The 17347-nt window shown below is 34.7% G+C and overlaps 1 protein-coding gene across 3 annotated transcripts in view; it reads right to left on the bottom strand.

Moving 5' to 3' along the window:
• Nucleotides 1-17347, bottom strand: part of LOC148673370 (E3 ubiquitin-protein ligase RNF180-like) — a 45373-nt gene that overhangs the window by 21847 nt on the left and 6179 nt on the right. For all 3 annotated transcript variants that reach the window (XM_088629768.1, XM_088629766.1, XM_088629767.1), the window contains one exon: nt 13780-14745. In XM_088629768.1, coding sequence (XP_088485894.1) covers nt 13780-14745 — 966 coding nt within the window. The remainder of the gene's footprint in view (nt 1-13779; nt 14746-17347) is intronic.

Below are 17347 nucleotides of genomic sequence, written 5' to 3'. Positions count from 1 at the left end.
CTGGGACAGTCAGAGCAATAACATTGCTGCACATAATGCTTAGAATAAAAAGCCTCCTCTACATCTAACACTGTGATTTGCAAGATGCTTAGTGCTTCTGTAAGAATCAACACCTTCTTTTAAATAGAACCTCACGTGCTGCACCCATCTACAGTACTGCATGTACACTGGCACCAAGAGCCTTTTCTAAGAAGAAGCAGATGGAAGGTTAGCCATTTAAAATGCCAAAAAAAATACTGTACATTATTATATTATCACAATTATCAGGGATATTAAAACAAGTACTTACAACACAATTCAATTGGCTTCATTTAATATATACTTTCACAAATTAAAAACATGAAATTTTGATCACTGTACTACACATACCCCAGATATTTCTACATGCATTGCTGGAGTGAACTTCATTATAAACAAAATGCGACATTCATCAATTTATCACTATGAATATATATTTCACATCATATGGCTCTGGATTGGGTCTGTTGCCTGTGTTAAATACTGTACAGTAAAGGTATTTTCTATTACTGATTCAAACGAGCCATTTCTTAATGAAAATGACCTGAAATGCAGATACTGCATGTATTACGTCCTTCTTTCTTTGTTATTCTACATGTAAATACCCCAAGCAGCCTTATCATACTAAAAAGAGAAAATTTAAATAACCTTTTCACCTTACACAGAGGGATTACAGAACTGCAGTCTTGAAGAGACTGTTAAGCAAAACATTCCTAGGTATTAAAGGGGGTCAGACAGTTTTTTTTAAATGTTGCTTAGCAACTTAAAATGAAAGTCACTTCATTCCAGGGTGTTCACTTTAAGAATGTGTTGCTAGTCAAGGATAAATAAAACATTAAACATATTTGTAGATTTTCAGTAGCTGTGTTCCTGTTCTTTGTCATGGACAATCTCTTCATCTCTGCGACAAGGCTTTTTCCCCAGACAAGAAGGTGAAAATTTAGTTTAAGAAAAGTTAATAGTGTGAATCAAAAGAGCCAGGATAGCACACATCACAAAAAAGCTTTTTGAAAGGAAATTGTAGAGAATTTTCTTATTATTACATGACAATGGCATTATTCTTTATGTCAGAATAATGGAAGATCTTAATTGATTTTCAATTACCAGTTGCAGAGAACTTGCATTAATCTCTTGGAGACTTTGAAATTAGTTTTACCGATGAACATCTGACACCAAGCAATAATTAAATTCACTAAGAGTGAGTATAAGATTTCAGACTTTTGAACATTATCCTAAAATGTTTTATTGAAGAAAGGCTTTTTGCTTTCCTCTGGAACGAGGATGCCACACACAAATACAATGCATGCCTGTAAAAGAGCAAATGGTTTGCTGTTATTTTATTACAGATGTTTCTTAACAACATACCAAACAGGATTTGCATACTCCAGGGATTCTGCCACAAAACGCCAGTAGTTTATTAGCACAAGCTGCTGTCAGCTCATTTCTGACAAATACTCTGTCAGGCTCTTGCTCTGGGTTCGTGTTAATCTGTATGGCTTGGATTCCCAAAGTGCAGTGCTAAATTTGCTGAATGCTGCCAGCATAGTGTAGGTTATAGCTAGAGTCCTCATGCTTTTCTGTGAGTTGCCAGGTGTCTCACACTTGGCAGAGGTGTCAGCGAGATACGCCTCTAACTCTCCTCTAAGACACTGCAGCTTGCCCGTCAGTCCTCGGTCACCACATGAGGGAATAGGGCTTGTTGCCAAAAGGCCAGGCCTTAAGCAATTGCTGACTCAGGACATGGTGAGTACTTTACAATAATTCTTACAAATATGGTAAAATTTGAAAATAATATGAAATAGTATGAAATCTTTGCCCCATATTTCTTTTCAACAGGTAAAAAAACAACAAAGTCCAATGGTATTCAGAAGTGTCTAATTAAGTTGGACATTCTACTTATTTTTGCTGTATACTGTATACACCTTTGCCTTCCATCTTGCACAATAATAATTAATTACTTATCTATTTTATTACATATCCAATCTAAGCAATCACATATCAATAGTTCAATATTTCTGCATAGCAGTCAAACTAGCAAAGATATTTGGAATAAAAAGCATCAATATATTGGCTGGACTGCTAGGGCAAGCAAGATGACAGCTCTGGCCTGAGCTACATTCCCCAGAAAGCAGGGAATGTCCTGCCAACATCAGTCACCTGAGTGGTTGCTGAAGGACCGGCGATCAGATGATAATTTAAAACCAGGAAGCTGAGGCTTCTTGAGACATGAGAGAAAAAGACTGAATAGAGATACTTATGTTGGGAGCTGAAGATTCCTGTGTTGACCTGGGAGTGAACTGGGAGAACTGTGTGATGCGAGACCCTGTGTGAAATGTGGGCCAGTAAACTGCGAGTCTGTGAGTTTTATTCTGTGAAACTGGTAAGAAGCAGTATAACTGCCCGGCATTAATAAATGGATCTTGATTTTCTTGAAACTTCACAACTACTGTGATTGATTGATTGAGGAGGAGGGGATGACAATCTGAAAATTGTGACTTCAAATATAAGGGCTAACCAAGATACATGATCACAATCTAGGGGATTATTACAAATGAATGTGTGATGGTCAACAATCACGGACTATTAAATCAGTGTGACACAAGCTCACATTATGTCGTACATTATCACAGTTCATAATCTCAGGCTTATTTGAGCTTTGCAGGAAATTGGAAAATATGCCAGTAGAATGGGTTATTCCATTAATTGTTCATTGATTACCATGCATGTTTATTGCCCATCATTGCAAAAATGGATTTTCACTTGACTCATTTTTGGTTCCAACATTTTTTATTTACATACTATCCATTGTTACAGAAAATTGAAATGCCCACCTGAACTCATATTACTTCATAGAAAATGGCAATTGAAAATTAAACTGTATTGATAGCCTAACACTCAACAGAAACCAACCTGAGTCTATAAATAGTACAGTAACCTAGATTTAATTTTCCAGTACTCAAACAAAATGGTACTTATTTTGTCACTCAACCTACTTTTAGTTGTTTGTTTTGTTAATAAAATAAACTGATTTTATTTAGTAAACTAAATAAAAATTAGTCAAAGTAATGAAGCAAATGTAAACAATTGATTAATTTTAACACATAAATTAAAGATATACAATGGTTGAAAAAAAACATTAAATGCTGTATCAATAGTATTACAAAACATTTGCCTTACTAAAGTGAAAAATGACCTATACCATAAGCATTATGGCTGTCACATTTGTCTGGTTGTTATAACTCCAGATAAACAAATGTACAGCAATAAAGTAACCATATTGCGGATCAGGTCTTTAATTTCAGGTCTTTTTAATCCGAAAACTATTATAATTTAAACATATAATTTCACTTAATTTCACGTTGTGTCCTTTAGTCCTGTTCTCTGTGATGAATACAACGGAATTGTAATGATTTGAATTTGCAACATCTTGATAAAGTCTGCACCCTCCCTCTGCTCTGCCACTGTGGAGTTTGCAGTCAAATGGTGAAGAGCTCAGTGGATAGGCAGGTAGCAAAAACTGACATGATGTTGTTGACACAAGGGAAAAGTGGACAGAAGTGGTTTGACTATCCGTAAGTATGAAGAAAGTCAAGCAGTTTTTGTGCATTGTGCTAGATGGGGACAAGGAAGTATGTTTCAAGGCCTGTGAAAATGACCCAGGGTTAGAACAGTCACCTGGCAGGTGCCACTTAAAATAGAAAGTGTAGGAATTTGCATGCAACTAGCAAAATCAGACTATAAATAAAAAATGAGAAACACTAAGACAGAGGGGGCTATTTGTGAGAAAGTCTTGGGTGCTTATGTTAGACATCATTTATATTATATCTTCTTGTCATTAAATCTTCGTACGGAAGCAAGAAAGCCAAAGAAAATATTCAGATGTGCAGTAAAACCTTGATATTTGAGAGAACAAGGTACCTTGAAGTTTCTGCAAACTGTGAATTTATGAATACTGGATTATTTTATGGGGAAATTAGAGTATAGACCATGACTTGCAAAACAAGCATTTCCACAGTAATGTTTTTGTTATAATTAACTTATTTCAGAAATATTGTTAGTGATTATTTGTAGTAAGTATTTTTAATTAAAATGAGCACAGGAAACTTAAAAAAAGCATAGTTTTTCCCCTATTGTGCATGTAATATGTGAAAAAGCATATAAATTAAATTAAGGAATGCTATGTTAGAACTGTATAATACACTAGTTAAGCTTCTTTAGAATAAGGAGTAAAATTTAGTCACCATGTTATAGTAAAGAGATATTGCTACTTTGGAATCAGTCCAGAGAAAATCAACCAGATACACTCCAGGGCATGAGGCAATGTTCTAATCTAAACAGAAGAGACTGTACCTTTCTAGTCTTCAATACAGATTGAGATTATTTTATTTTTTGAAGAGATGTTTGCATAAATAAGACCTCTTGTTCTCATTGTTATATTTAAGACATCATTTTCTATTAGTTGGTTATGGTGATGTTCCACCTTTTAACTGCATCACTTTGTCTAGTGGCTGTAAGTGTTCCTAATAATTCCAGGGTTGTTCTACAGAAGCTTGACATATGATCACTTAATGATCCCTTAGATCAGTTACCAGTTATACTGGCCTGCTCAGAGTGTGATTTATGCTCAGAAAAAGGTAATCAAGGTGAATACAAAACCAAAGTAAATGTGAAACAATCTTATTACGGAATGTCGGCTACCATGATCTCAACACAGTTTAACAGGCAATATTGCAGATCGATAACCCCTCAGATCAAGGGAGGAGCAAACTGTTTCTCTACTGTTTGTCATAACTACTTGGCTAATCAAAATCTAACTTTCATTTTCACGGTTTGTTTCACACACTGTTTTGTTTTCCAGACATCTCACATACTGTACAAAAAAGGAAAGAGCCGACAACAACATTTCAAGATGTGATAAATTATATGGTAAAATTAAGTCAACATGAAATGTTTTTAATGTGTGGGATTTTGACTGCAAATTTAAGGTTTAATATTTATTTACACTTACTGTATGTCTAGCTAGCAGGATCTGTAAAGGCCACTTCGGTGCAAAATATGTGCATAATCCAAATGTACAAGTGGATCACTTCATGATAAAGTGACTTCCATATAATGCATTCAGAATTGAACAGACAAAAGTCTTTTAAATACATTTTTGTGCACTCTGAATTTAATTACAGATTAAATCTTAAAATCTAAATAGTGTTTTAACGTGAAAGTAAAGTTAAAGAGATAAAATAAATGGAAATTAATTAAATTGGAAACTAAAGTTAATACAATTAATGTAGTCTTTCTCAAGAATGTATGTTATCTTTCACATGACTCATTTAAAAGAACTGTAAGTATAAAAGCAAAACTTATCTCTATTTGGGGATTTTTCAAGCAGCTATTAGCTTGTGGAGCACAATACAACATATCTGAGGACAGCTCCAATAAACAAACTGTGAGTATAGGTTAGAACTTCAGCACTAAACCTGCATTGCAGAGGTAAATTACCCCTGGGGAAAAAAGATCTGTTGCTTGAGATTTATAAAAGGGTAATTCCACATCATCTAGTTTCTGTCCACAGGGTTTTTAACTTGCCTGTGTTTTGTGTAGTGAAAGAAAGAGGTTAAGTATGGAACAAGACCAGATAGATACTGTATATTGTACAGTATATGTGTGGCTGGGTAATTTACTGTGTCTTGCAAAGATGTTCCACCCCTTCTAATGATGTCTGATTCTATTCAATTACAAATGATATAATTTAATGATATAATATATATTCAGTTTTAAGTGAATATTTTAAGTACCCCCATTTTCCTTTTTCCCTTTGAAACTTGAAAAGCTGGCTTCCTCTCAAACACTTACAGTATTGAACTGTGAATACTTTCCAGAGGTTTTGTTTCCAGCACAATACAATGCTTGCAAGTCATCTTGACACACGTTACAAGTGAATAACACACCTCCCAAAGCTTGGTTGGAAAAACTGACAAATCCTTAATATCCATCAAAAATATCTCATAGTACTCTGTTGTTAATAATAATAAGAAGAATAAGAATAATAGTTTTTTGGCCTATGAGAGTTGGGACCAGGTAACTGTCAACATATCACTTATCAAATACAAAAACACTAGCACACAAAATCACCAATTTAATAACAGATATACGAGAAGATGATGAAACACACAAGCTGATGAGTATTACTGACCTTCGTCATGTATTGTAGTCAGAATGCTGTGCAAAACTGAAATACATGTACAGTACCATGCTATTTTATCTAACTCCATAACCAGTGACCTAAAACGGCTATGAAATCCACAAGTCCAGTAATACACTAAAGGTAATTTGTATATACTAATGTGGGGATCTGTTTTATTGCAATAACTCTTTTGCTTGCAAAATCTAGGGCAATCTGAGCTTCTGCATCTCCCTGAATCACATGGCTGGTCCTGTCACGCAGCTTTGTAAAGACACGAATATGAAAGTGCAGATCTCTGAAGCTGTTAGAAATGTTGAACAGCCAATGTGAAGGCCTCTAACTAAACAGTATTAACCTGTTTACATAAAACCCCAAACCCCCAGGGGGAAATACTATTGTAGGGATTTAATTCAAGTAACGAGTAAATATTTTTAAATATTAGCCTACATCTTGCAATTAACAAGAAACAAGACCATGAAAGACACGTGTAAGAAAGAAATAGCATTTGACTAAAGCATAAACATCCACCCATCAATTTGGACAGTTGTTGAGGTGAGGAACACAAGAAAATGTCAAGTAAAGACAGAAATGCATCTAAATACCTAAAGAAAAAAAGATGATATACTGTAATGGGCACAACTTATGCTACAATGGGGAGTCAAAACAATTCACCACATTGCTGTACATATATCCTACAGCTTTATGATAGTACAGTACAGATCTCCAAAGCAATCAATGAAATGCTCTGTGAAAATGAAAACATGCAGATGAAATGTTGCTGTGGTATGAATCTTTCAGCTGCTCACCTGCTTAGCTTTGTTTCACTAACACATTCACTCAAGTGCTAAGATTTCAACTACACTGCAAATTGTCCATTTGAACTGCTTTATAATCTAGACAAACCATACGCATCATCAAAATGAACAGGTCTCTGATAGAGCACATACTATCTTTAATGCGATTTCCCTTCTCACTGATGATACCACATTAATAATTTAGTTTGTTCCAAAATACCACAATCAATAGAACACTTTTATTCAAGTACAGAAACTAAATGACTTCGCTAAAGGCGATGGCCTTAAGAAGCTATGGGTTTCTGTAGCAGACATAAATAAAATATGGGATGCACTTACCCTTTGAAACAGTGGGCAATCAAAATAAAAAAGGCATTTCAAAGTGCAATTTAAGACAAGAAAGTCATAGCACTGACTTTCAGGGATCATTTACCTGAACCCCTAGTGATGCAAATTCCATCACTGCTTTGTTGTATTAAATTACAAACCTTTTTACTATGTTGTTTAATTTCTTGCAAGAACACAACCTGGTTTGTACAGACTAACACCTCGGGTATTTTAACTGCTGTACAATATCTTTCTAAAGTCCCTTTTGAACACTACTGTACATAAGAAGTGCACACACTCTGCACATAAGAAGTTGATCAACATTATGGACACACAAGGAAATCTTACTGAGGTATACCTCACAGAAGAGTAGTCCGCTGAATTATACAAATATTTATTAGTTTAGGTGGGCAGCTGCGTCAGCATGTGTAGGCTGCAAAGGAACAAGTAATAGGTTTATTCCATGCTGAAAAGAGAACAAAGAAAACACGTTTTGGCTGAACGTAAAATCTTGAAAGACCACCCAACTCACTAGTAATAACTACACAATCACTAATGTGTAATAGTCTCTAAGAGCTGTTTGTTCCTGTTGTCATTAGAGTATATAACGGAGCAGTGGCTCTGTGGCTAAGGATCTGTGCCTGTGGCTGGAAGCTGGCAGAAGAATCCTACTCTGTTGGGCCCCTGAGCAAGGCCCTTAACCCCAACTGCTCCAGGGGCGCTGTACAATGGCTGACCCTCCACTCTGACCCCAAGCTTCTCTCCCTGTGTGTGTGTGTCTCTGTGTCTCATGGAGAGCAAGCTGGGGTATGCGAAAAGATGAATTCCTAATGCAAGAAATTGTAAAGGGCTAATGGTGTTATGTTATGATTTTAAAGTGAGAGACCCGGGAAGGCTGATGCTAGATTATCAGCCTGTTCTTTTTCTTTCCGATGTAAGCGATTACAAGTTGTCTCTAGGTGAAATACATATTTCATCCTGCTGAAAAGAATATTTGAAGGAGTGTCTTGTTTTGATTTCTGGTGATATTAAACAAGTTTAAGGATTAGCAAACATCCTAACTGAAAACTGATCAGACAAAACAATTGGTGCCTGTGGTGCTTAGTAAAGAACAGGTCACCCTGTTTTGTCAATAATAGATTGATAGTAGTTTTGTATTTTTAATTAAAAAGACAATCAGCAAAAGGTCAGTTTAAAGGGGTGGTTATGTAACAAAAAATTCTAAAAAGCACTAATCCCTGAAAGTAATATACAGTACATGGGAGTCAAAGCAGCAACTGACTCTATTACAATATCTGTACTGTAATAAAATAAAATAAAAAAGGCAAATAAAAAATGAAATGTTATGTCAAAATCACAAGAACATCAACAACAGATGTACAGTAATTCAGTTGTTTCCCATCTACATTTTAATTTGGGGTTTTTATGTGTGTTTACACATAATCAGCATTACACTGGAAGCATTATTAGTCCTACCAAACCCTAGAAGGTATCAGGGAAGTGTATCACTGTCAAAGCTTTTAATCAATATTTTTAGAAACGCATTGCTCCAGTCTTCTTTCAAAGACATTTGCTATTTCCTAATAAAAAGCAGAAAATCTCAAACAAATCTAACCCAAAACACATGTAAAGCTTTACTATTTCTCTTTAAAAGGTCACTTTTACAACAACAGCAACAACAACAGCAATAATAATAATAATAAATATATTTTATAAAATTTAATTGAAGAAAAAAAATATTAAAAAACAAACCGTGAAAAGTAATCTGATATCTACAGAAGATAAGGGTTACATAAATTATGCTGGATAATGATCATTGGTATTTGTGGGAGAAGATAAACAGCATATTTATTTACAAGTGATAATTTAGTTTCTTAACATGCTGATATTGGTAGAAATGCGGGAATGTAATATATGGTTACAGTTCTTAAAGTCTTTTAATCTAATTTGTCTTGTGATGTATCTATTTAAGTAAACAAAAATAAAAAGGTTAAAAGGGAAGTGTGTAAAAATAAAAACAAACTGCTTCTATTGACTCTAACGCACACTGAAGGCTGGAATGTATTTTTCTGTTCCCCCCACCCCACCCCCATCTAAAAGACACTGGATGCCCTCTGCTGGAGGACAGATGCAAGCTAAAATACACAGAACACCTTAATTTACAGTTTCCTGCACTCCCTGTGAAATTACCATGAGCTTTCCAACAATCCTGAAGTGCTGATCACTTTCTCAGAGTTGATTACATGTATTGAACTGCTATATTTGGAGCATATTTCTAAGTCATACTGCATTACAACAAACCCATATAAAAGTTCCAAATTCTATTAGTTACATAAGCAAGTGGTAGAAAAGAAATGGACTTTTGTAATCACATTTCACCATCTGTTTACCAATTTAGATATGGGGATGTCAAAGTAAAGAAATAATACTTGTTTTAGGTGACAGTTTTAGAATTTCAGTCAGAGGAAATTATGTAAACTTCTTCTATTGTATAATACTGCTTTTGCATTGCGTTTCATGTTATTCTTAACAAAATACTCATACAGTTCAGTTCAATTTTGTTGCATTAAGCCTTTCAGACAAGACACTTTGAAGTAATCAATAATTGTTTCATATTTACTGTATTTACCCTTGTTTTTTGTTTTACACTTAACATTCTCTAAACATTCCAAGCATCTACATTCTATTAGAGCATTCAGGTTTTGAATAATACAGTATATGAATTTTAACAAGTGTGTATACTGTACATTATTTTGTAATTTCACAAATTGGGACACTGTGCATTCAGAGGATAAAAGGAGCCTGACATGACACACATTTGAGTGACACACATACTGTAATTTCAACCTGTTGAAAACCCTGTTCAGAAAGAGATCAAAAGCTTCTGAAAAAGTAGTAGTCAAAAATATAATTTTACTGTATACAGTAGTAGTTAATAAGGTAAGTATACTATATGTGGGTACCACATCACAGTACAGTCAAAAGTGGTTTTGTAATACATTAATTAGAAATGACTAAACTAGTCACTGAGCAAGTCAGTAGTAGAAACAAATGCTTATACAGTATATTATATATCAAATGCTTGATATAATTTTTAGGTCATTCATACAAGGGACTGGATGAGATACTGTACAAAGATAAAGTTTCAAATAACTACCATTTAATTATGCATACTAGCCTATGTGTTAATGTAAGATTAAGTGGTTATGAAAATACTGTTTTACCAAATTGTCCCCACTCTTTAACATCTGAAGGGAGCATTTTAATTGTTGTCAATTGTTGACAACAGCATGCAATAAAACTCTGTGAACTGGAATCAATATACCAGGGACAAAATAGAGCTTCTGTTTTGTAATATCACATTCGAATCAAGCCATGCATAACAATGTCAAGATTCACACAATGATAAAATTCAAAATTAAATTTTCAAATAAATTAATTCAGCTAAAGTCCTTTTTTATATCAAAGTATATATACTTATGAAATATAATAAAATCTAGTTTCCATTACAAATCTATTTCTATGACAAGACATATTGACAATCTTAATACCAAAATATAAGCATGCTGCTTATAAAGCATTTCGTTAGATTAACCATGACATTTTAATTGATTGTTATTATTAAAGAAGTCTTTATGAAGTGTTCTGAATGGCATGTAATTCTGAAACACCGAGGCTGGTGTCACAGACAATATTCTAACTGAATTACATTAAATTGTAATAAATTCTCCTAACTGCAAAAGAAAGTCTAATCTGATTAATTTATGGAGCCTCAGGTTTCTTTCTTGGTAGCCACCATCCACAAGCAAGAAGGTACATATTTCATGGAAGCGATTACCAGTGCAATTATTTCACTGTGGCAGCAAGAAACCATTCGAATCGAAAGTTATTAAATTGCAGCCTTTATACAGTGGTACTCAAAGTGCATTGGTAATGTGAGCAGACAAGTTAAATCTAAATTTGGTCCGTTAAAATTCACTGCTAAATGTCCAGCAACACTTTTGAGTCTGGGCCATGTAAAGGCAGAGATTAGGATTTTGCCTGCCATGAGAAATCAATGATTTTGCCTGCCATGAGAAATCAATGATTTCTACCACTAGTTAACATTATTTTGCGTGTTGTATTATTAGAATAGGACATTTCCATTTTCATACAGACTTTGTTACTTATTTTCTGTTACTTTTCACTTGATCAACATTATTTATTCTGGCAGGAGTTTTATGAATGTGGCAAAAAAGCATTACAGTGTTCTAATGGAACAATACGGGGATACCATCTATTTTTGTGAATAACCACCTTAGTTGTAATGTATTTTTTTCATGCTGAAGAAACGTGTTTTATTAATGTGTCTGCTCCGTGTGAAAGTACAGGGGTTGTGAGCCTGAAAAAAAGCAGACAGGCAAAAAAAAGGTTTTTGAAATAATGCACAATACACAGATACATCAGCTGGAAAAACACTAGCTGCTTCAGTAGCTTCTCTCCAAAATTTGAAGGATCACCTCTAAGTGATCATTTTGGAATCTGTTTTCATTTGACTTCATTGGTTTTCATACATAAAATTAGAACAGCAATGACACAACAAATCATTATAAAGTATTTGATGAGTTAGAAATTAAACACAGTACTAAAATGCAAATAACATACTGTACTGAAGTGCTTTCTATCTTTCTCTTGGGACCTGGTAACAAACATGCCCCTTGGTCAGATTATTTGCCATCGTGTATTTGGGTTTCACTGCTATACTGATGATACCCAGATCTATTTGCAGACCAAATCAGATATTACACTTTATAGGTGTCTTTATACAGTAGGCGACATTAAGATATGCATGTGTAACAGGGCTCAAGTATGCAATCAGTTACAAAAATCATAAACCTCCAAACTTTCAAATAAAACTGTGGCAATACTGAGACTATGTTCATTGGCTTCCAACACACTTTCATAAAATTGGAAAGTCTGGTGTTGTTGGCAGCGGTGAATTCAATTACAAACCTTCTAATAATGTCCTTATTTAATATCAAATACCTTTGAACCTGTGATATCATATGCTCTGTTAACACACTAGCTCTGCTTATCTGACACTAAAGTATGGATATATACCTTTATTTATTCAAGACTATACTGCTGTAATGTCTTATTTATCCCCTAAAAAGGGAAATAGAGAAAGATTTCATGTGGATCCTTTTTAAATGGAAACAGGTTCCCTCTTTGCCTCTGAAAGTTTTTTGTGTTTAGATTATTGGGGAAGAATTCCATATTGTTCTCTGTGTGCAGAAAATGAGGATCCAAAAGTCATTTTATTTATATTGCGTCACTTAAACAAACTCAAGAGTTGAACTTTTTTTCAAGGAGAAGACATTTTGGGACAATTGACTCAATGACCAGGTGTTTTTATTGGGTCATTAACCACTCATAAAAGAGCTGTGACTATCCTTTCAAACTGTCTCACTTCGAATTCAGTGTTGGGAGCCTGGATTCAGTCAAAATCAAAGTCAAAATGAAAACCGAAAAGCTTTCTGTCAAAGAAGGGCAGGTAATTCAATTTTGAAGCTAAGAGAATAACTCATCCACAACCACAGTACCAAAATGAATCATAATTTATAGAAGAAAGAAAATATGTATAATTGCTAAATCCATCAAAATCACATCAACCAGATCAGATAAGTAGATGATGATAGAAAAATTATTGGAGCTGTCAAACAAAAACATTGAGCTACTGTGCTGCCCATCCATGGTAAAAAAAGTAGCAAATATTAAATTGGCCACTTTAATCTCCAGACCTAAATCCACATGAGCACGCACTTTACGTGGGAGAATTTTACATGGAATGTACTGTAAGCAATGATTAACTTACACACAGATCTAGTGATTACTGTCAATATGAAATTATAAACTGGTACAACAATTGTTTAAAGAATCAAAGAGGAAAAATAATAGTTATTTCAGTGAAAACAAAAAAGAGTAACTCATTCATTGTTTTGTTGTCCTTGAATTTTGAAAATGTATTTTGACTGCTGTGTGCCCTCAAAAAGAATACTACATCCAACAGTAAATTGGGAAAGATAAAGATAACTGTGTTTTAGCATTTTACTGAAACTCAGTATCATGCCTTAAAATTTAAATTGTGTCTAAAAATCTAATCATTGGCATAAGCATAGACAGTATCTAGTAGCAGGTTTTCATGATTTCCCAACAAGCACTAAAACAGAAAAAACATTACAGGGACACAGTCACTGTGGAAGATATATCTTAAATGTACTTTATTGACATTTTTATTAAATAAAATGTTACTGTTGTTTAAGGCAAACACAGTGCCCTTTTAAACCCCCCAATCACAAAGTTAAAGTGTCTGTGTTTTTCATTATACTTTGTTAAAGGCCTATTTATAATTTTCCTAACAATAAGAAAACCACCTGGAAAAAAAAGGTGAAGAAATTAATGGGGTAAAAAGCAACCAACCTGTTTCTGATCCTGCAGTTGACTCTGGATCCAGCGTTCTCTTCTTCTCTGCTTCCTCCTTAGGCTCTTCAATCGGTTCCTCTCTTTTTTGCTTAACCTTCGCTCTGCCACTAGAGATGTCGAAGGTCCAGATAGTAGCAGATTGCCTGCTGACATAGCCTGTTCTTCCTCAACATCCTCTTCCTCTGTGCTGCTCTGAGAAGGCATCCTCCTTCTCACTGAGGAAATGCGGCTGGCATTGTGGTTCCCTGGCAGCAAGGTAGACTCTCTGAGATTGTCACGCCTAGCCGTCATGGCTACAGGATCATGTTGAGATGGAACACTTGTTTCACAATCGACATATGAACTCTGCAAATTTTGCAAAACAGGTTCTGGTGTTGTTCCAGTAGCTAGCTGCAAGCCTGCACAGAAGCTGCTAGCCGGCACGACCCCATGCAACCTGCCGGACTGTGCAGGATCACCTGTGTGTGTTTTAAGAAGATTAGAGAAGCTGGTAGAAATGCCCATTCCACATTTGTTGCTATAATCCAAACTGTGAGCTTTCCTATGTGAAGCTTTCAGAATGTGTGGTGTGCTCACTGGACATGGCACAGAAGAAAAGACTTTTGAATTAATGGATTTGACATTGCCTTCTTGTGATCTTGCCTCAAGGCAAAGGGCTTCAGCAATTCGTCCAGGCTCATTACTGGCGTTAGCACCACGTGAAAAGCTGGGCTCAGTTTGGCTGGCTTCCATTCCTTGCTGTGCTACTTGGGACCGTAGTGATCCGTGGCCAGGATGAGTCGCTCTTGTTCTTGCTGGTCTTGAAATTGGCAAGGAGTGTTTTGACTCATAATCAACCCGGCTTTTGCAAAGATGAACAGTCACATCCAGACCACAAGGACATTTGGTACTGCCAACAAAGTTAAAGCCCCCTAAACGAGCCCCACAATACAGGCAGTTCAGCTTCCCAATTGTCCACTGCGCCTATAGAAAAGAACAAGACAACAAAGCATTCATTGTCAAAAAATGAGGCGAAATACCCAGATCAACTCTTTTTTTTTCCAATGAACATGGTCAGCTCTTTCACTTTTTATGTACAAACCTGGTTCATCAGCAAGGTAACTATTTTACCACAGGAAAGAAGACAAAGGAGAAGCCAAATAAAATGATACTGTCAATGTAATACAGTATCTTGTTACTACATGGTACTATACTTTATATACTCTTCTGAAGTTGAAAAGAACATTAACTTCTTAATAAAAACCTTTTAAACCTCTTGATAGACAGCATTAATAGTTAACAGTAGAAAGAAAGTTAAATTTGGTGTGACTACAAATTTTTAAATACAGTATGATTAACAAATCCAATTTAATCACATGCAATATTACCATTATTGATATTACCTCATTATATTAATCTTAATAAAGCAGCTAAAGTATTTAGTAAAAGCAGAGTTGCTATAATCTCTTCCAGAAAAGATATTGACTATACTGTAGCTTCTCTAGTGTCAGAATACTAAACTTGGCAGAGGAGAATTTCCTCAAACCTCATTCTTTTTACTCTACCAACCAAAACCCACCTGATGTTTTTTTTTTCCTAAAGAGGAAGGATTATAACAGCAAAATCTAAAAATATTTTCATTTTCAAAAATAAACTACTGTTATTTTAATCAGATTATTCAATCATATTGTTTTAAAATAGCTTCACCTCTCCAGCTTTTCATTTTAACTTGGTTAAAATATGTGGGCTCATATTATACAGTACTGTATGTCAAGGTTGTACTATAGCAAACTGTGATTTATGGTTAGTGCAAGGATAATTACAGGCTGGTAACAGCATAAGCCCGGAACAATTAGAAATGGTTTAGCAGTCTTTACTCTAGCAGGAAGAAAAAGCAGTACCATCTGAACAATGCCTGCCAGGACTTTCTGAAGTTCAAGGCATCCTACAAGAGTTAACGCTCTTCAAATATTCAGCTCACCTTCCCTCTCAAAACAAACACACAGTACAACAGAGTTAATTTTGTTCACTGCTGACACAAGATCCAGATGATTCCATACACAATCCCAAATCCCAAATACAGACTGTGTCTTATGTGACTAACAAAGACCTTTCAACACACTGAAATTTGTTGCCAATTCCAAGGTTCTGTAAAATATTACATATATATAAGATCAAGCACAATCTTATGAAATTATAAATCCTATGGTTTGGGGTGATGTGCATAAATATAATGAAAGTAGATTCTGTTTTCAAAACAGGAGAAATTTATAGAATTCCACTTGCTTTTGTGAGACTAGGCCATTTGGTTCACACTGAAAAAAGCATTCAAAAAAGTAAATAGTCATCAGACATAAAACAAATACACTAAATATCAAGAGAGTCTGACATTTGGCAGTTCCTTTCCTAATACTTACTCATTGGCAATCTTATTGTTGGCCAATATATCTTGATTGGGAGGTATAAAATAAAACATAAACTTATGGAACTCCTTAAGGGGTTAAGGCTGAAAAAAAACATGTGATGCCATAATTATGAAACAGATACCATTCTTCTTTTTATTTCTGGTTTAAGATATTGTGATCCTACCAATATTTCTAAAAAAGAGAAGGTCCAAACCAAAAAGTGACATAACAAATTTGTATATACTGTAGTTATTTGTGATTTATAAAAGGAAGATATTATATTTCCTTTAAATCCCAGATTCAGGGTTTTTATTATCACACCATTACCTATGGATTTCTTCAACGTGTCCGTTTACAGAGCTTTGTTGGTGGTAGAATGGAAGCAATAACTGATGCTTTACGAGCGGCAGTTTTGCAGTCAAAATAAAAAAAGCAAAGACAGCGGAAATTACACATTTTTCAAACCTTAAGATATTCATAGTGTTTAAGAGATCCACCACTTCATATTCTGATAGATCCGTATTGTACCTGGTCTATGAGAAATCCAATTATGTTTGGCAATATCCTGACTGATATCATAAACACATTAAATTATATTTTGGTTTAATATATATTTAAATTATATTATATAAACTTTATAAGAACTCCCAGCAGGATATTATCAAAATTATCACTGAAACTTTTTTCAACATTGCAACTTTTTAGAAAAAACAAACAGGGTGTTCAGTATGTAGTTATGACTTAAAACCACAACACCATGGGCTAAGAGGACAAAAACTTTCAACATCAAAACTTTCATGTACTATAACTGCACTTACACAGGAACCTCTCAGCTCTGAGTCATACCTTCTAGTATGAAATCCTGCATAAAATGAATGTATGATCAAATGTAAAACTAATACACGTTTTGTAGTGGCTCAGCTAAATAACCTGAGATAATCTGAAGGAGACTGTGTATTTACTTTTGATGAAGGGAATATTTTTCTTAATTAAAGTGATATGTTCTAGAGAACTAAACTTAAGTCTGATGGGAACTGTGTAGAATTTACACATACTGTAACAAACAGATGTAATGGTAGATGGTGGTAGTTAGCACAGCTGCCTTGCAGTGTTGTGACCTTGGGTTCAATTCCTGGGGTATTATCTGCAGTTTGTATGTTCTCCCTGTATACAATAAGTGT

The sequence above is a fragment of the Lepisosteus platostomus genome, chromosome 4, assembly GCF_059453375.1.
Source record: "Lepisosteus platostomus isolate fLepPlt1 chromosome 4, fLepPlt1.hap1, whole genome shotgun sequence".
NCBI classification, from domain to species: Eukaryota; Metazoa; Chordata; class Actinopteri; order Semionotiformes; family Lepisosteidae; genus Lepisosteus; species Lepisosteus platostomus.
Note: the sequence above shows the minus strand (reverse complement) of the source record. Positions and strands in the feature narration are given on the sequence as shown.